Source organism: Dermacentor albipictus, chromosome 3 (assembly GCF_038994185.2).
Source record: "Dermacentor albipictus isolate Rhodes 1998 colony chromosome 3, USDA_Dalb.pri_finalv2, whole genome shotgun sequence".
NCBI classification, from domain to species: Eukaryota; Metazoa; Arthropoda; class Arachnida; order Ixodida; family Ixodidae; genus Dermacentor; species Dermacentor albipictus.
This window is the reverse complement of record NC_091823.1, coordinates 5,212,853-5,238,641: the sequence shown is the minus strand read 5'-3', so window position 1 is coordinate 5,238,641 and position 25,789 is coordinate 5,212,853. Positions and strand designations below refer to the sequence as shown.

Below are 25,789 nucleotides of genomic sequence, written 5' to 3'. Positions count from 1 at the left end.
CCCTTTAAGAAAAGTGAATTTTTTAAACACAAAATTACATTTCTTGGTCACATTTTGGATGGATTCACAAAGAGCAAGATAGAGGAGTCCATGGAACATGTACGACAGATGAAAACGCCAGACAATGTACACGCAGTAAGTCAGAGCTTTTCCTCGCCTTGCAGGACATTTTAAAAATTACATAAAGAATTTTGCAGCACGAGCTAAACTGTTAAACAACATACCCCGTAAAAATGCAGATTTCATTTGGACTGAAGATTGTGATAAGGCGTACAGAGATTTGGTATTAGCCATATCATCAGACCTGGTGTTCACAATACGAGACTTCACTGTTCCGTCTGAACTTATAACGGATGCATCGAACTACAGAGCAGGTGGTGTACTGTACTAACGAAGAAGCACTAGTGGCAGCGAAAGAGGAAGACAAGTGGTTGAATATTACTCTTATACTTTCACAAAATCGGAACAAAACTACAGCACAACTGAAAAGGAGGCATTGGCTGTTGTGCTAGTGATTAGGTACTTTTGATCGTACCTAGAAGTCACGAAATTCAAACTGTTCACTAACCATCAGGCGCTTACTCATTTGCTGAATGGTAGTCAACCTAAAGGACGGATTGCTCGCTGGATCAGTGAAATTCAACAGTTTGATTTTGAGGTGGCACACAGGGGCGGACAAGATTTGTCAGATGCTGATGCACTTTCTCGACTTCCCATTATTAGTAACTATGGGAGCTAGGAAAGCGTGAACTCACTTAAAATGTGGGAAGGCACAGAATAGCTGATGTATTTCGACGGAAAGTTTCATGTACCAGATACGTTGAAAACAAAAGTTCTCGACCTCTATCATGACAGTCCAGAGTCAGAAGGGCATGACGGCTTCTGGCGAACATACTACAAAATGAGAAGATATACATGGCCCTGTATGGAGAAATATATTAGCAATTACATTAGCTCTAGTCAAGAATGTCAACGGAACAAAGAAAAGTATAAGCAGAAGACAGACATCTGATTTTTTCACCTCATTCAAATGTGCCATTTGAAACCATACATGTTAATTTCACTGAACTGAAGAAAAAAAGCGAAGGAGTGAAGAAAATGCAGTCCTTTTTAGTGTGCATTGATGAATGCCAAAGTATGCTAGCTGCCAAGCCAGGAAAAGAAAATGCTGATGCTGTCATATCTCTCTTGAATAGAGACATGTTTAAAGGATTGAAATGTGTAGTATCCGACAATGGCCCTGCATTCAAGAGTCAGGCATTTGCAAGGTGGACAAAAGACAGAAACATTACCCTGAAGTTCACAGCACCATACCATCCATCAGCCAATGGACTAGCAGAGCGAGTTATTCGAGATATAAAACAATATATATAACTATGTACCCAGGATTCCCAGGAGGGTGGAAGTGTTGTCTACAAGCAGCTGTGTCGCACCACAATAGATCTCATACGAGCACTCTGGGATGCAGTCCTCAATACGCCGCCTTTAAGGAGCCTGCTTATTTACCTGCGAATGACATACTTTGCATAACAGAGAAGCTTAACTTGAAGTAAACAAAGAAAAGTTCAGAACAGCAAAGGAAGCACAGGGAAGCGATGAAGAGAGCATTTAACAAACATCATAACACAAATATTCATGCAATTGCATTCCGCGATATGGTACTGATGCGGAAAGGGTATGGCGGCCCAGCGCAAAATTTGTGGCTCCGTTTAAGTGGTAAAATTGGGCACAAAAGAAGGAGTACTCAAGACCATCGGCTACCCTACGAAAAATGGTGCGATAGAAATAGCAGCCATTGCCAATGTCATTCCTTATTTACAGCGGACGGATGAACAAAGCCCGGCAGAGTGTAGTGGGCCGAGATGACAAAGGACAGATCTGGTGGGAACAAGGGGGTAGAAGAAAAAGAAGAATAAAGAGATCGTGCTTTGGTTCTGTGCACATTTGTCGTGGAATCTTACAAATAGTGACTGTCATATCATTAACTCTTTCGTTACCACGCCTATTCAAATCGATCACCGGTGATCGATGCTTTAAACGGCCGATTTCGACATGTTGGAATCGTTTCTCGTGCAGCTAGCGCCATCCAGTGGTTAGTCTAGGCAGTGCACTTGTAGAACCAGTTTAAATTTTCCCGCTCTGGCGACGTTCTGATTTTTGATGCGCCTTTTTGAGAACTAATGTGCGCGTGTTGTTGCAAAAGGGGGCGTGGCGGCCGCGCTTGAGAAAAAATACTGCCACTCGTGGTAATTCAGCATTAGCGTCAAATTTTTGTGATCAAAAGGCTCCCAGCAAGTCAAATATTGAATCATATTGTCGGCTTTGTTATCTGGCGGCGTTGAGTGGGGATAATTACCCGAAAATGACGCCAGCTATTCACTAGTGAGCTTTGACTTGGAGTCCGGGTGGTTTTATTCCACGAAAACGCATTCCTGAAGGTCCGCCGCATGTCCAACATGTATACCTAGCCTTTACAGCCAGTTTGCAGCAGTTTTGGTTTCGCTTCTCTTGTTAAATCCGCCAGAGGGCCGCATCCGGTGTTACTATCGCAACAACGCCAGTCGCTCCGGTCTCTGCCATGGCGTCGTCGTCGGACGCAACTGCGCCGCGCGGAAAGCGTTCTGCTCGAAAGTATTCTTCACCCGCACCTGATTTTAGTGACGAGGATTCGAGCTTCGAGTCCGAAGATGACAGTACTTCTGCTTCAAGCTCTGACGGCGACGATGTTTCGAGTCAGCCCGGGACATCCGCAGCTGCTCACCGGTGAGTTACCTTTACGGCCTTGAGCAGTCACCGGCGTCGCGCGCGCTTATCTGCCGACCTTTGTGCACAAGCTTAGAGCTATTCTTGCTATCTGCAGGGTCCGTACGTCGCTAGGCCAGGATGTGCTGCCACCGGCTGTGAAGAAACTTCAGTTCACGCCAACAAGGCCGCCCGGAGCACATCTCGGCCCAGCACTTCGGAGCAGCGCAAGACGCTTTACAACGGCGCGCGATTTTTTCCTCCTGTTCTTCACCGCAGAAGTAATAAATACTATCTGCAAGAACACGAATAAATATGCTTGGATGCATATTTTGGAGCTTCCAAGCTATGCTGAAAGAGATGGGTCGTGGAAGGAAGTGACTCCCGACGAACTAGTGAAGTTCATTGGACTGCTCATTTATATGGGCATTGTGAACGTGCCACGCATCCACCTTTACTGGAATACCAGTAGGCTTTTTTCAGGGCTTCTTCCTCGGAACGTTATGCCAAGGAGACGGTTTTCTGCACTTCTGCGCTTCCTAAGTGTCACTGATCCGGAGGCGACTACTGTAGCTACGCACGGCAGGCTGCACCGCATATTGTGGCTTCTGCAACACGTGAACACTACATCAGCAGAACTTTTTCAACCTGCGCGGAACCTCTCTGTGGATGAAAGAATGGTCAAATCGAAAGGAAGATCGGGTATTCGGCAATACATGCGGGACAAAATTGTAAAGTGGGGATATAAATTGTGGGTGCTTGCTGATTCGCAGACTGGCTATTCCGTTCAATTTTATGTGTACGCAGGCAAACGGGAAACAGCTAGTGCAAGTGGACTAGCATTTGATGTGGTGACACAACTGTGCGATAAATACCTCAATCAAGGATATGTTATCTACATGGACAACTTTTACACATCTGCGTCTCTCTTTGCTCACCTGCTAAATCGCAAAACCCTCGCTTGTGGCACGACACGTAAAGATCGTCGGTGCTTCCCATCTGAATTGAAGGACGTGTCATGGGAGAAAAAGGCAAAGAGAGGTGATGTTCGGTGGCTCCGACGGAACAACATCCTGTATTTGCAATGGAAGGACAGGAAGGTTGTTCACATGATGTCAACAGCGCACACTGCCAACAGGCATGTTACAGCCACAAGGAAAGAGAGAAGAGGCGGCGTGTGGACTATCATCCCAATCGAAAAGCCGGTGCTGATTGACGACTATAATTCCGGGATGCTTGGAGTTGATAAGTCCGATCAGCTGATTGCATCCTATAACGTTTTGATGAAGTGCGTGAGGTGGTGGAAGACGCTCTTCTTTCATTGTATTGACATGGCTGTTGTGAATAGCTTCATTCTTTTTCAAGAGCACCGCCAGCAACACCTCTCAACACCGGAATTGCAGAGGAGCGCCCACTTCGACCAACTTTCTTTTCGGATGGAGCTCACCCAACAGCTGCTCGAGCTTGATGATGAAGAGGTTCCCAGAGTACATCCTGTCCCAAAAGAAGTGCCGCACCATCCGCAAAAGATGCCGAAAAGGCGAAACTACAGGATGTGCTATCAGGAACGCAAAATCGAACAAAAGACAAACGTTTTCTGCGAAAACTGCGAAGTGCACCTGTGCCTCACGAAAACGCGCAACTGCTTCACCGCATGGCACGAGCGCTGAAGCTGTTCCCGGTCTTTAGTTTTTTTTATGTAGCTGAAGAACGGCGCGGTACAGAGAATTAATTTTTTTAGACAGTATTCCTGAGTCATTGATCTTCAAAATGTATATTCTAAATTTTCTTTCTTAATAATGTGTATGTAGATATTGTGCCTTTTCTTTCTTGTTTTTATCAACTCGCCACAAAAATGGCACTTTTCCGAATTTTTTGTATGTTCCCTAATAAATTGTTTGCTTTGTAACTTATGTTTTTGGAAAGAGCATTTCATTATGTGCAATTTGGCATGCTGCAACGTGTTCTGGAATATTATTTGTACTAGCAAAAAAATTTCTTCCGAGACCTATGAAAAACGGCCATTTTCTCGCGGTAACGAAAGAGTTAAGCAAAGGAGGGGTTAAACACTGAAGGCTACTTACACTGCACATTTATAAAAACTGCAGTGCTGGCCAGTTCAGCCGAAAGGTTCAGATTCAGGAGCAGTTCATCTTCTTCATCGGGGTGCCCGTGCTCATCGTCCAAAAGCAACAACGCAAGATGCATGTAGCATTATCCCCAGCAGTAGAAACACCGTCCCAGTGCGTCTAAATATCAGTGTCAACAGGGGAGTAATAAGGCTTGAGGCATGCAACATGCACGCCAGTGGAATGCGGGGCAGATGAAGCACTGGCATTGACTGGGGCAATTTCATATGTAGCTGGAGTCACAGCATGCAACACTCGGTATGGGCCTGTGTACCGCGACAGTACACAGGCCAGAGGTGCTCCCACTTCTTTTGTCATCAAATGCGGCCTTTTCTTAATAACTTTTGTTAGTTCGAATTTCAGCTAATTTGAACTCGTTAAGTGTCCCCATGTGATTTGAATTAACAAGCTTTTACTGTATATCGAAACTGATAAGCGACATGCTGAGAAAACTGTACAACCGTATTCATTCAGCATGGCTTTCCTTCCTGACTGCCCGATGGAATGAGCGCCTGTTAAAATCATCTTTAGCTGGTGCGGGTATGCACAAACATAAGACATATAAAACATTCGTAATGCATTGTATGGCACAAAAACAGTTCTTATTTTCTTGTGGCCTAGTTACAATTATGCCACCAAACACACCCATATTTGCTGAAACGGACTGCTTAGGTTTGGATTGCAGAACTAAGCACTAGCCTATGCACTAGTCTATGGCTGTGTGGTCGCCACTAAACATGCACATCCTGCTAAATTTAGTAACTTCATTCTAAATAAGTGGTTTGGCACAAGACGGCATAATTCGCGCAGCACTTTCATCCCTGCTGTAGTACAATGCTTTATCTCATGAACAAGCAAAAGCCATTGTTCCTAGAGGGATGAAATTAATGGCATGACAACACCTGAACAAGGCAGGGATGTAATCAGACAAGCTACACGTTTGCTGTAAAGGGTGTCAAGTTCTAAAGCTGTCGGTGACTACAGTGTACCACCACCAGTTCAAGACCCTTTACACAAGGTCTCCTGATTCAGTGAAAATTGTTACCTTGATGAAGAGTGCCACACTGTTGATGTCTTTGATGTAGGGCTTGAGGTCCTGTGCTTGAGTTGGACACGGTGCAGCCACCACACAGTATGTGAGAACTGAGCACAGTTTTCCCAGCTGATCCTTCTGCAAGGAAGAGGATGTTTGAGCATTGCAATGAAACACAAGCAGTGCCCAGTTCATGCAATGCAAGCTGCTGCACCTGTGTGCACCAAAAAAGTTGGAAATTCAAAGCAAACTCCCACGTGCCCTTATTCTCAGGACAACCAGTCTTGCTGCCACCAAAGACAATGTCACAGCTCTCGCCTATTGAGTCACATGTCTTGCTACCAGCAAAGGGCATACAGGAAGAATAGAAAGAGGAAGACGGGGAAGAAATCATCTGCTGTGGATATGGCAGAACACTTTCTTGTACTATTGCAACATTTAATTTGCTTCTATTTCTGTTATTACTATGGCTACAATTATTCAAAAATTGTTGCACGATAACACTCTTGGGATGACAATTTACATCTTTCAATGTCTAAAAAAAATTTTTTAGGTTTGTCAAGGGGGCCGATAACTCTTTCCTTCATGCCTGAAATGTGCCCGTTTTCAGTGTTTTAATGTTTTAAATCGATCAGTGTTTATTTCAAGAACAGAAACAAATACATCAAAAATTCAGCAGACACACTTAAGATTGATTACTTGTGGAAATGCAAAAGCATTATAATCGCTTAGGTTAAATGTTTTCAATTGATGTTTTCGACATGCATTAAAGTTCTTTCTTCTGAATAGGTGTGTGTGTTTGCATATACATTGGCCACAGGCTGGAAACATTTGGGCCATTTTGCTGCAGAACGATGAATTTTATTTTATGCCTAATGGTAGGTCTGTCGTGACTATGGCATCTTCTTTTTATTTTATTATTTATTGATACTGTCAGCCGATGATGGGCTATGACAGGAGTGGATGTAACATACATAAACAGAGAAGTGCGTTAGTGCGACTGAACAATGCACTAAAAAGAAGAAAAAAGAAAATGAAGTAGCACTGCTGATTACAAACACATTAACAATATAATTACAGAGCACATTTTGACTTATTATATTACAATACTACTACAGAACATCAGGGTGCATCAGGGTACATAAGGCAATGTATTGCTTCCAAGAATGCATTAACTGATTTTATTTGGACAATTGAGTCAGGCAAAGAGTTCCACTGCTGAATTGCCCTGGGAAAAAACTATACCTGAAACAGTCATTGTGCACTGTGGAAGGAGGTATATACATACTGTGTCTGTGCCGTGATGTTTCCTGCATTTTGATTTGGAAGTACTTGTCGTATCTTATTTTGACATGGTTATGAATTACTAAGAACAGGAATTTAAGCCTTTTGTACTCCGTACGTTTCTGAAGAGGTGGAAGCTTTGCAAGTTTACATAATTCAGTCGGAGAGTGAAAACGGCAGTATTTATTAAATATAAACCTAGAAGTAAGGCACTGGACCTTCTCTAGTTTTAGACAGCTACTTTGGGTGTAGCTGTCTGTTCCTTTGCTTCGTCTTCTGAGGCATGCTTTTGTGGGTAACCAACTTTCACAGCTGCAGCTGAGGTAGACGCTTCGGAGTGCATCACAGTAGACACAGCACCAATGAAATCCGGAGAGCAAGTGATGCACTGGAGACAGCAACATGACGTGTGCAATGACGCACACACTAGACACACCTCATTTTATACACTCATGATTTGGCATCGAGAGTGCATCACAGTAGACACAGTACCAATGAAATCAAAAGAGCAAGTGACACATGGAAGGCAGTGACGTGACGTATGCAGTGACGCACGCACTAGGCACAACTTTAGTCAACCATAACCATGGAGCCACCGTGGTGTTGGGGAAGCGTGCTCGTCTCGCACCCCAGAGGCCAGGGTTCGATTCCAACCCAGACCAAAATTTACCAAATTTTCTGTTCGAAGGCATTAATTGATTTTGTTTATAGAAACCTACTTGACAAATTTTATGTCAATCTGAGCATTTTCTGACGTGTTCTTACTCCCCGCGCCGTCGGCCATTTTTGATACCATCTTTTGGTCACGCTGTCAACAACTCCGGATTTTTTCGTAATAGGGAATATAATGCTTTTGCATTAATAACTTTACAGAAGGAGGTCTCGGTGCACAAAGCTGCATGGAAACCTCCTGTCAGGAAGGTCTATAAGCAATAAATGTGGAGTACAACAGCAGTATGTTAAAAAATGCAGACAGTCAAAACATTGGAAGAAACACACAGTTCAAACATCAGTCCTTCACAATATGAAGCAACAATCGCGATAAAAATTCAAGGCACTAGTTAATGATAAGAAAGGGCAGCAAGTGCTTTCTGAATATCACTGATGAGGAAGAATGCTTAATGTGTGATGGGAGGCGATTCCACAATAATAACGCTGTAAAATAAGCAGTATGCCTTCCATAGTTGGAGTGTGTTGAAGGCAAAACAAATTCTCATCAGAGGCAAATCTGGTTGGGTTAGTATTAACAAGACGATTAACCAATAAAATATTGGATGAAACTAGACGTTTTATGCAATTGAACAAGATAATTATGTGATTAAACTGGACCAGTTCTTGTAGAGAGAGTATCGTAAAGCTTTTAAGGAGATGCAAAACATTAGAACGGTATGCATTGAATGTTAGTACTGTATTCTAATAGCTTGGTTCTGTATGCATTGTAGATGGCATCAGGTGAGTTGGATAGATGTTTCCCATGATGAGACGCAGTAATTAAGATGCCTATAAATGAAGGCAAATTATAATTTAAGCAAGGTGGACGTGATAAAATGACGTGCTTTCATCAATACTCTTTTGCCATACATCAACTTTCGTTGAATGTACACAATGTGATTTCTGTACTTGAGGTTAGAATCCAGTATTACTCCAAGAAATGAGCACCTATCGACAGTGTGAGTAAAATCATTGCTGAGGGTAATTACTGGGTTAAATGAAAAAATTTTGTGACTGGAGTGGAATATCATGAATGTTGATTTAGAAGGATTAATTGGAAGGCCACTATGGCGACACCAGTTCAATACATTGTTGAGGTCAGTTAAGTTTGCCTGTTAAAACAGACAGTGAACGATCATTAGCTAGTACTGTGGCATCATCTGCATATAAATATGGCTCTGTGTAATAAAGACAATTAGGAAGATTTGATATGAATTAAAAATAAAACAGGTCCAAGAATGGATCCGTGAGGTGCACCCTTGTGTATAGGCAGTGCCTCCTTTATTTTTTTCTGTGTCTGCCGTATGAGCGCCCCGGCATCCTCTATGCCCTCTCCTGTTACTCGATTTTGTCCCGAGATGCCGCTTGGTGGCTCCACTGTATTACCCGCTTGCAGATGACGTTCTCAACCGCCCATGAGCCGGTGGTTTGTGGACATTTCGCGCCGCGCTTGTGTCGTCTGCAAGAAAGAACTACAAACGTTATTGAGTGTTTTCGCAATGACAATAAAAGAAGTGATCTCTGCACGCAATAAAAGGTAACGTCGAAATAAATTGTTATTATGAGTCTTACTGGGGCCACAATACCCACCTCCGCCAACTTGCAGACGACACTTATAACGCGTAGGTTTCTGGCAGCGGTAGCCGAAGGTCCGTCTGTTTGCTGGAACGGTGTTGTTCCTGTGATGTTTTACACATCAGTATGCGCTGCTGTTATGTACCGTTTTGTACGTCGAGCCAGCGAAAGAAAGACCCTGGAGTGTCCTTTCACGACATAAAAGTGGACAAAGAGCAACGGGAACGGTGGCTGCAAGTTATCGCAAGAAAGAACTGAAAGCCGAGTTCGAATTCAAATTATTCATCCGTATGCAGCCTTCATTTTTTGGAAAGTGACTTTCGCAGGACACGAAGAGGCGTATGCTCAAGCAAGGTGCAGTGCATAGTGTTTTTCCTCACTATCCATCCTGCGTGAATACGGAGCAGCCTAAAGTGAGAAGTTCTAGCATTACACAGAAAAGAAAGCGTGATTCCTCTATGGCCACGCCGGCTAGCCTGCCTGCATCTGCTGAGGAAGTGTATTCGCGCGCTTCATCGTCGTCAGAGAAGTTCGAAGTTTGTTTGAACGTGCCCTCTCAAGCGTCCAAGCCCAGATAGCCCAGTGATCAGGTCACATCAGAAAGTGTATCTACAGTCTGCAGTGATGGCGTGCCTGATGCTGCTCCTCTGGCATTAACAAGCGGGAAATGCATGAACTTCATTTTTCAAACCGATGCGCAGTTAGTGGACAGGGCAGGCACCCGTGCCTTGAGATCAGTTGGCCCTCAAGCTGGATGGAGAAGCTACGCATCAGCCTTCCTAGAACGAAAGAAGTGGTGTGAAAAAGAAAGGACCTGGAAGGCACGAAATCAGAGGCTGCAGGCAACCGTCAACACTTACAAAAAGGAGCTACAATGCCTCAAGGAAGAGTGCAATGTCAACCACTTTCTTCAAGTCGCCATAGACTCAAATCAGGGCAGTACAAAAGCCAGATTAATTATGGATCAGGTGCTGAACTACAAGGCAAAAAGACCAATGCGGTCCGAAACCACTATATGGCAGTGCATAATATTGCACAACCTTTCCACAAAGTCATATGAATACCCGAGGACAGAGCTCCTCACACTCCAATGCATAACGACACTTCAGAAGTACCTAGGAAGTACTGCAGGCGAAGTAGGTTTCAGTGATCTCGTGAAAGAAAGGCTGAGCACCGAGATGGAATGCCTCGGGATGGAAAAAGCCAGAATTTGCAGCCTCGTCATAGATGAAATGCGGGTCAAGCAGAGGCTCGAGTACAACAAGCAAAGAAATGTTTTCCTGGGAGATGTTGACATGGGACCTCTGAACAGCGTTTTGTGGGCATCTGAAAGGAATGAACTGGCGAACATCGCTGCAATGGAAGTATTATCACATGGGCAACTGCAAACCCGAGTATCTCATCCCGCCGATCCAAGCCAAAGTTTGTTCCTGGCAGTTGATCAGAGCCACATAATAAAAACATCCGATTAAAGTTTCTGGCAAATAATTAGGAAAAAATGGCGAAATTTTTTCAACATACTTAAAAGACCTCTACAAGATGCAACAGGGCTCTATTCTAAAGCCACACTTTTCTCATTAGAAAACACCCTTTTCCATCAAATATAGAAAAAATGGGAGGGAAGCCTGCCGTCCAGTTGTTTTCACCTGCCATGACAGCAGCTTGGTCCTTCATGAAGGACCATGCAGGGCACACTTGCAATGCAAAGTTTGCCAGTGTCAGACCAACCGTGGCGTTCATTAAATAACATATGTATATGGTTTGTCCTTATGGATGTCGGCAATTGCACACATCATATTCACCAAAACCACCCAGACTCCAAGCAGTTTTCTGAACCGGAGGACTCGAGACTTCATTGGCTGGAGCTTGTTTTCTGATAATATGCTGAAGACTTGAAATTGGCAAGCGAACCGCAGAACTTCCTGACGAAAGAAACATACTATGGCCTGGTATTCACAACTGCGTCTAATGTTCAGTGCATTGGATTTTTATTGGAAGGAGGATTCAAGTTTGCACAGACACGTAAATTTTTGAGCGACCCCATAGAATCGCTCTTTGGGACCTTCGGCGCAGTGCTGGGTGCAATGACATGCTGGACGTCAGAAGCACTGTTTCTGGAGTTGAGAAGATGCTGAAGGCGAGAATAGTCGCTGCTTCGCACACCAGTAACGTACAAACTTGAAGTTCATTCTTTTCCTCATGCAACATTATTAAGAGCAGCGAGACAGACAACACGTCAACAAAAAATGCGCCCACAGCAGTGAAACTAGTGCAGCAGACACTGCGTGAACCGTGCATCTCATCAAAACCTTTTCTTTCAACGTCACACATTGCAGCAATTTCCATTGTTGCGGGATACATATTCCACGTTGTGAGTGAGAATATTGAATGCGAGCATTGCGTGTCGCTGGTCACAAAAGCACAAGGGAACAGTTCTACTGCGATGGACGGTTTGATCGCACACCAGGACAGAGGAGGTCTATGCTGCCCCACTCCAGAACCAGTGCGAGTTCTGCATGCCCTGAAGAGGTTTGTGGACATGATGCTTTCAGACCACGCATCCCTGCACAAGCCCTTGGAAACGTGTTTAATGCACAGTGTTGACGTTATTGTTGCCTTGCCAGTACTGTTTTGTGATCATTGTGGCAAAAGCCAAAGGCCGAGACTAATAGAACTTGTATGTAAGAAATTCGTGAAGCTGCTTTTCACAAACTATGCCGTTGACTTCACTGACAAGAAAGCAGTAGCCAGGCTTTATGAAAACAAGCCACTGTCTCACAAGCACTTAAAGCTTTGATGGCTAAACGACAATGCACTTGTTGCTTGTGTACGCTGTTGTGCTTGGCGACCGTTCAGAGAAGGGGAATGCCACCTCTGTGACATGCAGTTGTCGCACTTCACACTAGGATTCCTTACACCTGTCAGCAGCCCAAATTAGCCTGTCCACATCGAAGTGAAGGTCCGTACAAGGCTATGCTTCTTGTCACCTATCAGCCGCACAAACTGGCAGGACCACGCCAGGGATCGGAGTCGGTGTGCATTCCCCCTACTTTCCCTGTTTGTGCCCAGTGATGTGCGTGCATTTACGACCGGGTGCACCGAAAGGGGCAACCAGCTCACTGATGCCGGAATCGGTCTCCTGACGCCATCTGTCTCCTGACGCCATTTGTCTCCTGACGCCGGCTTAGTTGAAACTGTGAACAATGACGACTCAGGCATAAAAAGTGGATCCGGACAGCTGAGGAGGAGGATGCTCGGAAACAGTGCGACTCGGACATGCTAAGACGCTACCATAGTGTGCTCTGATAGTTGAAGCCGTTTTGTAATCTCAACCATGTACCTTTTTGAATATATTGCTTTTTCTTCATTCTCTTAAACCTTGTGGGGAGCACATGCGCCCATCTTTCCCAGCGTCGTCGCGTTCACGTCGAGAGCCGGCATAGACACGAGCGAGGCGCACTAAGCCCTTTCCCGCTTCTCCCTCGCTCTCGCGACGCGCGCGCGCGCACCCTTCCTTTCCGACTCGCGGGAAGAAAGCCAACGGGCAAGAAGGACATTTCCTTCACAAAGGTATAGAGGTATAAAACAGCGCCACCGGGGGAGATCCGCGCTTGCTAACGCCGGACCCCTAACCTGCCGAACTGGAGTACCTGCCACAACCGGTGAGTGACCTCGTTTGCCTGACTATCTCGAGTAACGAGGCCAGCCTATTATTACTTATTACAGAGAGGACGTTCCTCTGCCAGTGTTCTTTATTGCTGGTAGCAGCCAAAACCAACCTTGGGCACACACTGAGGGAAGCGCTCCAGCAGGGACACCATAGCACAGGTGACAGGCAGGGCCCCCCTGCACCCATCCAGGTAGGCCACACAGTGCGCCTGCACCACACAGCACATCTTGGGGAAGGCTTGGTCATCTTCCATGTTTGACAACACGGCTGCTACCAGCTGCAACATCCTACGTCACCCAAAAAGAGGACAGTGACCAATGTTTCTCTCAAGGTAGCCAGCGTGTAGAGTAATTGTGAAAAAAGAAAAAGACATTAATTCCACCACCTTAGTTATCTTAGTGCAGTAAATATAAACACAGCAGGTTATTATGCAATATACTGCCATAGGAGTACTGGTAAAAGACTACGTTATACAAGACTGCAAAAAATTGACAAAGAGTAAAAGCAATAGTAAATACAGAAGTTGCAGCACCTGAATGATCAGAGCAATTAAAAACTATAACACAAGGAAATTTCAGCACTTTCAGCAAAACATGTATTATAAAGGGATCCTTACTGTGCCTACATTAACTCTTGACTGAGCAGTGAATGCAATCACACAAGTAAAAAAGTAAAACAGTTTATAACTGTGCGTTCCAGGCTTACGACTGTGTTTCAATGAATTAGTCATCCAATGACATTAATATACACAAGGAAGTGAGGCACAAGAAGTGCGTATATGCTACAACATAATTAAGTGACCTCTGGTGAAAATGTTTGTAATATAAAGTACACACATATTGTCTGCTTGAGAAAGTTTGTATCTTCACATAATGTTATGTTTGTATTATGTGATACTATATGTATTTGTCTCATTTCATAATTGTAAATTAGTGTTCCATTATTAACTGCAGCCACAAATGAGTGTCAGCTCACCCTACACCCAACCTTTCTAAGTGCATGATACTTTGAATTAACTGGACAATTGCTGTCATATGAAACATAATAAAAGTCAACAGTGCCTTCTTAAGATAAAATGCTACTAGTAGTCATATCTGTATTATTGTGGATTCGCACACATCACAAGTCACAACTGCACTGCTTAAAGAGTAATTAAACTTGTCTGATTCAATGGTATCTAGTTCTAAATTTACTCTTGTTGCACAAAGCAATAATTTTCCTGGAAAGCAACATTAGAAAATAATGGAATTTTGGTATGAACCATTTCTTGTAGTAAAATACCACCACAGCTCAATCAACATTCCCAGTGGAATGCCAAACTTAATGACATAAATGAATATAAAAGCAACTAGAAACACCAGGAATGTGAAAAATGCTAGTGCTAAGCAGGTCCTTACCAGAATAACATTCACTAATGTGACCAAGGCTTTAAACTAAATTACAAGTTAAACAACCTAACTAAATCTTAAATGTACCATCCACTTCTGCTCACTTTCTAAATCATACTTGAACTTTTCTTGAAAAATGTTGCTGGGAGTTGTTGCAGTAATCATGAGTTTATACAGTCTACGCTCGTTATAACGGATGCACGTACAACAGACTTTGGGATATAACGGACCATATTTCAACCTAAGTTTGCTCTACCTATTTCACTAATGCAACGAAGTTCGCTTTTAACGGACCACGCTGCAACGAACTTTTGGCTACAACGGACGAAATGAACAACAATTTTTGTCAAAATCGGGCACATAAAACAGACTTTTGCTGTGTCGACACGGACTGGTAACAGACTTGCGAGGGCCAGCTGACGATCGCGACTAAATATCGTGCGTGCAAGGGAGGGAGGAAAGTGGGGCGTAAGCGTACTGGCTTTCGAACGCGAGGGATGGGGGGGTGGGAGGGGGTTCTGTTTCGGTGACTGCTGTTAACGGCGCGGGCACTCTATCTTGAAGGCGATCTTCGATGTGGACAAAGTGCACCCAGTGCCGGTAGCTTCGTATGTGCTGTGCTTTTAACATTTAGTTCACATTGAAGCGAGAGACAGCACGAGGGTCAATTCGCTCGCTGTTGCTGCCGCACTTCTTCACTCCAACGTTTTGACAGCGACTTTCCGCGGTCATTGAGCGAGATGTGTTCATGTTTACCTGTGCGCGCGTGACACAGGGTTTGTTAATTTAGTTAGTAAGGTAATGTTTACCACTTTATATGGCCGATAAAACTACTATCCTTACTTCCCACAGCTATCTACTATTTTGCCATCGCAATCGATGCTTCGCCTTTCAGGCGAAACTGCGACTTTTGCTCGTTTGTTTCTTACTTTGGACATTCGTCACTCACTCTTTGCAATAACGTTGTTACACATCGCGACCAAAGTTTCAGAAGTGAGGCGTTTCGGATATTACGGACTTTGGATAAAACAGACCATTTTTGTCGGATAATCAGGGTCCCTTTTAACAAGATTCGACTGTATTAAGAAATTCACAACTACTGCATGTCTGGCGCTTATTATTTACATTTTCAAACAATCTGTTAACATCTCAGATTTTTTAAAATCCATATTTCACTTGTGCACATCAGTCTATAGTAGGATGCAACTTAAAAAAAAAGAGCAGTTACTTACAGAACAGTCTGCCACATTTTGATTAGAATGTGCTTGTACTGTTTTAACCCTGTGTGCGCATACACCAACGAAATGTATATATGTACCTTTGCTCGCAGTAAAAATCTCAGTTGATGTTTAGCGCTCGTCCTGTCGTTTATCTGTCTGTGTCCCTGCTATTTTGCGCTAGTCTCTTGAATAATAAAGTCGGTAACAGCAGCAGCCGCACAGAAGTGTAGAATTTGGCAATAGGGCATATCGCTACATTGCTTCAGTGCTAATTCTTCAGTGCTATGCTTCAGTGCTACATTGCTTCAGTGCTATGTTCATCATGGGAGAGGCTCTGCCAGAATTTGTGTAAACTAGGGCTTTCTGTTCTGGGTGTGTCTAGTGACGTCTGGTATATGGTCGATCAACTGGGACCAGCCTACCACTAAAGAGAGTTTACTTAGATGAGGATTAAAGCGGCCAATGTGACAGGGCTGTAACGGGACAGTGTTGCAAGAAACAGTAAATTTTTGTGCAGCTTTCACAAGTAAAAGAATAGGCCGAGGATAAGACTATGTCCGATCGCTTCGACCCATATGACAATGTAACCAAATGAAGCCAGCATTTGATACACACAGCTCAGATGAGCAACAAAATAGCCTCCAGACTCATTTTAAGCAAATCATGCAGTGCACTACATGGTGATGAATGAATGGGGGAATGTGGGCTTATACTGCATACTTGTCTTTGTGAATGACCTCAGGTGATGTCAGTGCTGTCGTCAAGTGACTCTGGGTGAAAAACCTCATCAGAGCATTTCTGTGATGCTTGCACCAGGCTGTGAACACCTACAAATAGATGAAACAGGTTCTTCTCATATGTGAACATCTTTTCGTTGACACACGTCACTAGCAGCTGCGAAGAACATGGCTAACATGTTGCATTCTATATGACACAGGGCACACTCATTAATGAAAATGGCAAACAAAGATGCTGCAAACCGTTTCCTTCCTCACTTAAGACGAAGCTTTAGCTTGGGCCCAACTCCGACGCGGCCTATTCAAATACATGTAAAACGCAAAAACGTTTTTTTGAGACAACCCCTGGACCTATTTTAATGCAATTTGTTGCACTTGAGAGAGAAAGTTATATTCTAGTGACTGTTGGAAGTGGAATTTCGATATAGGGCGTCAATTTTGTTAAAAATATATTCAAATATTCGACCGTTTGAAAAAAAATAGAAGCACGAAGTTTACAAATCCATAGCTCTGCATCAAGAATAGACATCCCGGTTCTGTAAACGGCATCCATTAGACCATTCAAGGGGGACAAATTCGATATGTCATTTTACATCTTACGTGGATTTGTTATGTTGGTTACAAGGGTTATGCAAAAGCTGCATTTCCATATTACTACATTTTTTTTATATTCATGTGTAATGTTTCAATTTTGTCCGCTTTAGATCTATTATTAGATGCAATTGACAGAATTGTATTATCCTTCTTGGTTGTTGAATTACAGAGTTGGAAACTTGATAGTGTCGTTTTTTGAAGATTTTCTATTTTTGCCAATATTTATTAAAAAATTAACGACCTAAATCGAAAATTCGAAACCAACAGTCACTAGATTTTAAGTTTTTCTTTTAAATGCAACAAACCTCGTCAAATTCGGTGCAGTGGTTGCCAAGAAAAATCTATTCTCCTTTTACACGTATTTATAGGAGCACCCGAGCTAAAGCTTCCTCTTAAGACTCATTAACAGCATTAGCTACTACTACTGGAAAATATAGTTAGAGGAATGTACTATTCCTATTCTCAGTGATAGTGGAGGCTCTGGTTGTAGTGTTTAGCCACTACAGGGGTAAACCACCACTTTTACACGAAGGATTCTAGCAACTGCAGACATTACTTCCAACAACATACCTTAATCACACTTTACTATGCAGTTAAACATACACACTTAAACTATTGCATTACTTCTTGGGGACTAACTCACAAAACCCATTAAGTTGCACTTCAGTGACTTCAAAATTGAGCTATCCATGCGATTACACGGAGTTGTTGCGATTCTCACGTCTCTCTGCTCTTTCATTATCTCAACATAATTAAGATTATTATTTGGTTAATTAAAATCTTGGAATATTTGCTTCATTAATAAGCACAATCTACAATTCAGTTAGTTCATAGAAATAACATTATTAATCACAACGTAACAAGATTTTTATCACTAAACAACTAGCTTTTTAAGTAAGCTATGGAATAACCTTACGAGATCAAGACTAAACCATCGCTTTCCTAATTTAAGCAAACAATGAGGTCACACATTTGTTCTTGTGCAGTTGATAATTCGTAATTAGTATCACAATCCCGCATCATTTTTTAAAGACTTTCGTTCGTACTTAAGTTCCATGTTGTATTCTGAATAATCAGCATAGTGATTTCTTGGTTTACGCGTTTTTTATAATCAGCACTCAATCTGATCGAGTTTCTTGTGGTTAATTAAAAATGTTTTTGTGCTACTATTTATTGGCATTTCTTCTTGTATTAGCATCGCTTCTGTTTCTGTTTGTTTTCATCTGATCTATAATATTCACGCCTCACCATACTTTTTTTTTTTGTAATGTACTAAATATGAGAGGACCCACTCCAGTGATTTCATTTTGGAACATATTCCTTCGTGTTAAAGTTACATGCATAATTGCAGTGTTTATTGAATAAAATTCACTTTGAAATAAAGGGAACACAAATATATGGGATCGTGCAGTTTAAATTACACGTTTTTACACAGTATGCAAACATATTCACAGAAAGTGAGCAAGTAAATATTAATTAGAACGGCCCTAAAAGCACAATTCTGCAGTCAGAAAACGACCCACATTTCGTGTGTCTAGACTAGTTGATGTGTCATTGCAAGTAACGCGCGAACACACACACAGACGTCCAGTTTCTCGGCACGCACTGTAGAAGAAATTCTAGCGAAAACGACTTACCTGAATTCCACCGTTTTGAAGAAAGCCAGTGTCGCCACTGATTGCGAGGTCCCATGACGCTTCAAGCAGTGATTGGCAATCATTTAAGTTCATCGGTTTTGAAGCAGCTGGAATAAGCTTATTTTCGATCAAGTTTCGTTTGACTTCTTCCGGAGAGTCGGATTTGACGATTCCTTGAAGAATATGATGCATCTTCGTAGCGGCTGTGCATTCGTGTCAATCGGCACGATTAGTGAATTCGTGAGAACAGCCGAGAATATGCAGCAGTTGCCTGGGCGGACACAAATTGCACAATCATTGCTAAAGTTCGCGTCGGGCCTTCAACCCGTGCGTCAAACGGCATTGAATATGTCCACTTAATTTAATCTTCATTTACATTTCTTATTCGCTTTTCTATGTCTCGCGCATTTACAGGCTCGTATCAACCTTGGCTACAGTAAAGCAAACTTTGCCAGCTAGGAAGCTGTGACAATACAATAGTAAACGCGCGTAAGAACCTCGTTCAAGCCAGCCATGACGCCAGCCGCCAGCCCACAGAACGCCAGCCGAGTACTGTAGATGGTGAGTGCCTAGCCAGTGAGTAGGTCCAGTGCAGTCTTGGCAGCAAGCACCAAGGACATGGAGTTTCTAAATAAATACCCTAGAGGGAACTGTGCCGCTAGTGTCTACAAGGGTTCTCATGAGCTTAGATCTTTAGAGTAGCGGCGTTTGCTTGCGGCGCAGCAAACAAAGTTATACTCAAATATTATAGCGTAAATTCTAATTTTATTTCTGCAGTATGTTATATAATGTACAACATGTTACATAAACTTTGTATGACTTTGAGATGGAAGCAAGGTTTACTATGGTTTGTCACTAGGACAGATCAGGGTATGCATACTTGTGCGATTCTGTTCCCGATTTAACGCAAGAGAATAATTATTTGTTTGTTTTTGCAACAGCAATAACAACCGTGCATGTACTTATATAAAAATGCTCATCACGTATTTGTGGAAATAAAAATGTTGTATTGTGACAAAGCGTTGCGCCCTTGAGCGGAATGCTAAAAGTGTCGTCTGCTACGACGCCTGCTCGCTGCAAACGCGAGACTTTTCTCGCAGACAACAGGCCCTTGCGAACTCTCTCGCTCTTTCGAAAGGTTGCGTCGGCTGTCACGATACTCTCTTAGAAAAATTTACACCCTTTGGGGCGTATCTTGTCCCACAACAATAATCGTCATCCGTGCTGCCCGCGTTTCCTGCGAGCCCGGCACTTACAAGTCACGAACGGCATGACGCAGCATTCTCGACAGGAAAGTAGCGAGCGCCGCGTTTTCAGGAAAGGAAACGCAAGCAAGGCAGATGACGATTATTGTTGTGGGACAAATATACACCCCAAAGGGTGCAACCGTTTTAAGAGTGTAGCTGAACGTCTTCAAGTACTTTTAAGCACATCTGCTGCAGTGCTAGCTAGGACGCTATAAGTGGCCTCCTACGAGTATGCTTCATCATATTTTATATTGGCGTACCGCTTCCGAAGCGTTACAGCGTGGCTTTGCGGGTACCCATTGTGCGACACTAGACTACAGCTAGGAAGCAGCTATCTTTCCTACCACAAGTAAGTTTGTGTTCTCAAAGTCCTAAAACACGCATGTCAATGAGCACCTAAACGAGCACATAATGAAGCCCTCAATAAAATTTGATTTTCAAGCCACTAGAAGTACAACTGTATATGTCTTGTACCAGTAGTGCCTTGTTTGTCCTATTCTGAAGTTTCATAAAGCACGTAACGCTACAGTATCAACCTAACACAATTAACAAACCAAGGTAACGCTCAAAACATGTTCTGTCAACGTTTACTATGCCGTCACTTCCTCGTCATTATACTTCGACACCACACCGCGACACAAACATCGTCCCAATCGCTGGCCCAGCGCGCTATCGTCACTTCGAGCAACATAACAAAGGCACAGAGCTTTGCGTTGCACTGTCCTGCAGGTTATAGCAATTGCGTTTGGAGCGAAACCAAAACTGCCAAAAATACTTGTAGGCTAGTTCACCAGTCAACAGAATGCCAATGCGAAGCCTGTACTTCCTCCCATCGTTCCCATCATAGAGTTTCTCACTATGACACCATGTAATGTAGTGAGAAACTCTATGGGTTGAACGATCGCAGCGCCATATTTCCCTCAAGTCATACTAATATGAAACTCTATGAAAAAAAAAAAAAACGTTGAAATTGCAGCGGCGCTGCCGTCGCCTTATTCTGAAGCTCCGGCAGTTTCGACTAGTTGCCGAAAGGAAATGCTATCATGCTGATAACGCGCATGCCGTTCGTTACTGGAAAGTACCGGGCTCGCAGCGTTAAAGAAAGGAAACGCATCAAGGCAGATCACGATTATCGTTGTGGCAGAACTCTAAAAACTGTTTGCACCCTTTGGGGTGTATATTTGTCCCACAACGATAATCGCCATCTGCTTGCTTGCGTTTCCTTTCTTGAAAACTCGGCGCTCGCTAATTTCCTGTCGAGAATGCTGCGTCACACTGATAACGCGCATGCCGTTCGTGACTGGGAAGTACCGGGCTCGCAACGTTAAGGAAAGGAAACGCGGGCAAGACAGATGACGATTATTGTTGTGGGACAAATATACACCCCAAAGGGTGCAACTGATTTCAGAGTGTACATGCACTCTAAAAATGTTTACACCCTTTGGGGTGTACTCTGCCACAACGATAATCGTCATCTGCCTTGCTTGCGTTTCCTTCCTTGAAAACGCCGCGCCCGCTACTTTCCTGTAGGGAATGCTATGTCATGCTGATAACGCGCATGCCATTCGTTACTGGAAAGTACCGGGCTCGCCGCGTTACACTCTATAAGAACAGTTTACACCCTTTGGAGTGCCCCTTCTGCCACACAACGATAATCGATCATCTGCCTTGATGCGTTTCCATTCTTTAACGCTGCGATCCCGGTACTTTTTAGTAACGAACGGCACGCGCGTTATCAGCATGATAGCATTCCCGACAGGAAAGTAGCGGGCGCGGCGTTTTCAAGAAAGGAAACGCATCAAGGCAGATGACGATTATCGTTGTGTGGCAGAACACTCTAAGAACAGTTTACACCCTTTGGCTTGCCCCTTCTGCCACACAAAAATAATCGTCATCTGCCTTGATGCGTTTCCTTTCTTTATCGTTGCGAGCCCGGAACTTTCCAGTAACGAACGGCACGCGCGTTATCAGCATATAACAGTTTACACCCTTTGGAGTGCCCCTTCTGATAACGCGCGCGCCGTTCGTCACTGGAAAGTTCCGGGCTTGCAGCGATAAAGAAAGGAAACGCATCAAGGCAGATGACGATTATTTTTGTGTGGCAGAAGGGGCAAGCCAAAGGGTGTAAACTGTTCTTAGAGTGAAGGGGCATGCCAAAGGGTGTAAACTGTTCTTAGAGTGTAAAGAAAGGAAATGCGCGGACAAGACAGATGATTATCGTTGTGTGGCAAAAGGGTGTAATTTTGCTTAAGAGTGTAGCAGAGCACGGAGTGTGCTACCATGGGCACTAGCAAGTAGCTGTGGCTGTTCTTTAAATTCCAAGTTTGTTAATGCGTAAGCATTCTTTGTCAAGTGCGCTAGCTCCATCACACACATGCAATGAGTGCACGTAATGTCTTGTATCGGCGTAAAAATGCATAATTTGCGAAGTTACGCCATTTAATCGTTATAGTAGCGCAAATGTAGATTATAGGTAGCTTTGTAAGAAATTAGAAACAACTTAAATTAATAATAATTGATCAAAGAGAACACTCATAGGGATACATAGGGCGCCATAGAAATGAATGGGGAAGATTATAGTACAGGTAGGCCAAATGAGGAGCGAGCCAACTTGAAATTTAGGGGTTGGACCACTCCCAAATTACCCGTTGGCCCAAGCCCAACATCAAGCTGGCCCACTTTCAAACTTCAAGTTGGCCCACCCCCAAATTGAAGTTTGCACACCCCAAAACTCTATTTGGTCCATTCCTAAATTTAAGTCGGGCCACCCCAAAATTTCAGGTGGCCTACTGAAGTTGGCCCCCCTCAAATTTCAGTTAACCCACACGCAAATTTCGAGTTGGCCCATCCCCAATTTTCATGTTGCCCACCCCAAATTTCAATATGGCCCACTCCTAAATTAAGTTCGCCCACCCCTACTATAAGTTTCCTTATGTATTTTTATGGAGTCCTATGTATCCCTGTGGGTATTCTCTGATAATTTCTTATTGGTTTAAATTGGTTCTAATAGCTTGTAAAGCTACCAATCATCTGCATTTACACTACTGCAATGATTAATTGTATCCTAATATTGCGCATTCTTGTGCAGGTACAAGGCAAGGTACACTTTTCATGCGACGGAGCTGGGGTACTCACCATACTCGCCAAAGGATGCTTACACAATAACAGAAAGTTAATCCTTAAAACAATTTCATGCACACAAAAAGTAAATGTATTTTCCTGTACCTAAATTGCCTCATCGCAAGTAAAATAGTTATGTAAGATAAACAAATATTTTTTGCACAATTTTTGATTGGGGAACCAAAAACGCACTCGAGTGCCGCGCATCTTTCATGGTAGAATATTGCTGATGGGAGCGAGGACTGTTTTTTAATGATGGTGGCAGTGGCGCTGCCAGCAGTCCTCATGCTACAGGGCAGTGCTCGGCCACCCAGTTGCGTGTTGGCGAAGCACGCGCACGCTCGGCGTATAGTTTAGCTGTTTATCTCTTTCAAATGATTTCCTGCTGCCGTGTACTTGTGCTGCATTAGAGTAGTATTTGTTAAGGGCATGATAAGAGGTTTTAGCTGCATCAAGTGGTATTCATTCGCGAATACTTTTTTTGCCGAGCCGTATGAAGCGTACCGACCCAGAACGCAAAGCGACTATGCAGCCTGGAATAGCTTGAGCACTGTATTTATTTACGCAATACTGCTGCCCTTTGGTAGCCAAGGCCACAGTGGCTAAAAGCGAAACAAAAAAACTGAAGGGGCCCTTAGATATCCCAATGTGAAAGCATTGCGACCACTTCGCGATGCCTATGCACTTTCAGTCGTCTTAACTTCACCATAATTAACAACCAAGATTGTGGGTAGGACTTCCACCAAAGGTCAAAGGTTCAAGTCTCATCAAAGGTCGCGAGTTCGAGTGTATTAATGAACTATGTCCTAATTAACTGTGCTTTAATTAAGTTCACCATGACATCAAGGGCCGTGGTTACAACTCCTACCAATGGTGTGGGTTCGAGTTCCATAATGAACTCTAGCCTAATTAAACCTGCCTTAATTAACTTTACCTCAATTAACTTTGATTTAATTGACGTCATCAACTGCCTTGATTGGCTCACTTGACTTTTTGGACCATCGGGGCCACATCAACACCAACACCGGATTTTCCACCTCATCAGCCATATAATGTTTCCCCATTAATAACCAACATGAGGTACAAGTGTGCGATGTGGCAGTAGAGGGTAAAAATAAATATCAAACCCAAGCTTGTTCAAAACCTATACAAGACAAAAAGAAAGCACTTCCAGTTGAGGGTGAGCAAGAACAGCCAGAACAAATATCAACGCATAATAATAGATAAAATGGCAAACGGCAGAAGTAAACAAAACAAAGAAAAATATAATTTGCAAAGCATGCGCCGCTGATGTGATGCAAAGAAATGGCACATGTAAAGTTGATATCGCGTATGGCCAAGGAGAGTACCCGAACATGTTTCGACAATAGACAAAATTGAGGACGCATGTTTCACTGTGCGACAATCCCGCACAAGTAATCAAGCACATCGTCCGAACGAACTATCAAGGGAAGAATGAAGAACCTTTAGAAATGAGTGTAAACAAATCACAGCACACAACGTCTGATAAAATGGCAAGAGGTTCGTGAATAAAAATAGAAAATGCTTAAAAAAAAAAGAATTACCAGGGCCACTGAGCATGCATTCCCAATATAACACAATTGCCGAAGCGCAATTATTTTCATCTTCTCATTTTCAAATGTTCTAGCTTTCTTTGCTGTCTTTTCATTATCGAGAGCTAAGATCAAGACTTCGTGAAAAACTGGAGACGCAGAAAATGGTGTAAGCCCACCCATGCCAAACCTCCGCGGTGCATGCAGGCAGCCAAACAAACGACAGCGAAGAGCATAGCAACAGGACTGCTCACATCGCCCACTGCGCTATAATTCAAAAAGCGTCCTGCCCGCTCCACACGGATGGCAGACTAGCCAATATTCCAGGAACCATACATATTCTGCCCCCAGCAATATGGCCACCGGTGGCTTCACTCACTCCCGTAGGCGGCCGCAGTGGCTGCCACTCATAACCTCCTAGGGCTGAGTAGCTGTCGTCTGCTCAACGCGGCGCTGTTGTTGCGTCATTTGTACCATTTCCGTCGCTCTTCCCCTATTTTATTGATTACAGGTTGGAGTGGAATAAAATTAATGTTTCCACCACTGAATACTAAAACTATATGCAGCAGACTGAAACGCCTGTAAAGCCTCCATGCAGCTGGGGTATGCTCTCCGACGTGACTGTCGTCCAGCTGGCGCGCAGGGCCGCTCATTTATTTAGGTGAAGGCGACGGTGGCGTCACCAACTTTTCAATAAAGAAGCCTCAGCCTGTGCTAGTGGAGCCTGTGCTAGTGGAGTCCCTGCTCAGCAGGGAGCCCACAGCAGGCGGCCACCTACACAAGCAGAACGAAAAGCTAGAATGTCACCAATCTCACTGTTGACCCCTTCCTTCCTATCCTTTGCAGCAGTAAAAGCTTAGTAAATAGTCCAAGCTACCTAACAACTCCGCTTGAAGCTTTAGCTGCACAGCACAAGCATTTGCAGCACCTTTCTAAATGTAAATTTTTTTGATGAGTAGGTACTTTTAGCCGTGTGCCTACTGTTACCAGACGCAGTGGACAACATAAAATTGATAGCAAGATTCTGGTATAAGCCGCATCCTTCTACCCAGGAACTCTTGCATATCCACCCGATATATTAAGAAAAAGAAAAAAAAGCTAGGGTGCAAACACTTGTCAAGCTTGAAAAAGCCAGTTGGCTAGGGTAGA

At 43.5% G+C, this 25,789-nt stretch overlaps 2 protein-coding genes across 2 annotated transcripts in view; one reads left to right on the top strand and one right to left on the bottom strand.

Annotated features, from left to right (window-relative positions):
- Positions 1 to 19,360, bottom strand: part of DUBAI (Deubiquitinating apoptotic inhibitor) — a 96,517-nt gene extending 77,157 nt beyond the window's left edge. Inside the window, exons 1-5 of the mRNA XM_065454334.1 lie at positions 19,218 to 19,360; positions 18,721 to 18,991; positions 16,473 to 16,579; positions 13,254 to 13,431; positions 5,917 to 6,042 (exon numbers count right to left, since the gene is read on the bottom strand). Coding sequence (XP_065310406.1) covers positions 5,917 to 6,042; positions 13,254 to 13,431; positions 16,473 to 16,579; positions 18,721 to 18,912 — 603 coding nt within the window. The 5' untranslated portion in view covers positions 18,913 to 18,991; positions 19,218 to 19,360. The remainder of the gene's footprint in view (positions 1 to 5,916; positions 6,043 to 13,253; positions 13,432 to 16,472; positions 16,580 to 18,720; positions 18,992 to 19,217) is intronic.
- On the top strand, positions 1,993 to 4,655 carry LOC135920169 (piggyBac transposable element-derived protein 4-like). The gene is made up of 2 exons (XM_065454316.2): positions 1,993 to 2,763; positions 2,861 to 4,655. The coding sequence occupies exons 1-2, from the start codon at positions 2,579 to 2,581 to the stop codon at positions 4,410 to 4,412; spliced, it is 1,737 nt and encodes a 578-aa protein (XP_065310388.1). The 5' UTR covers positions 1,993 to 2,578; the 3' UTR covers positions 4,413 to 4,655.
- Positions 19,361 to 25,789: the final 6,429 nt, after the last annotated feature.

Coding starts and splice junctions, on each gene's coding strand:
- LOC135920169 (XM_065454316.2), top strand. CDS start 2,579: ATGGCGTCGTCGTCGGACGCAACTGCGCCGCGCGGAAAGCGTTCTGCT. Junction 2,764..2,860: donor ACATCCGCAGCTGCTCACCG/GTGAGTTACCTT, acceptor TGCTATCTGCAG/GGTCCGTACGTCGCTAGGCC.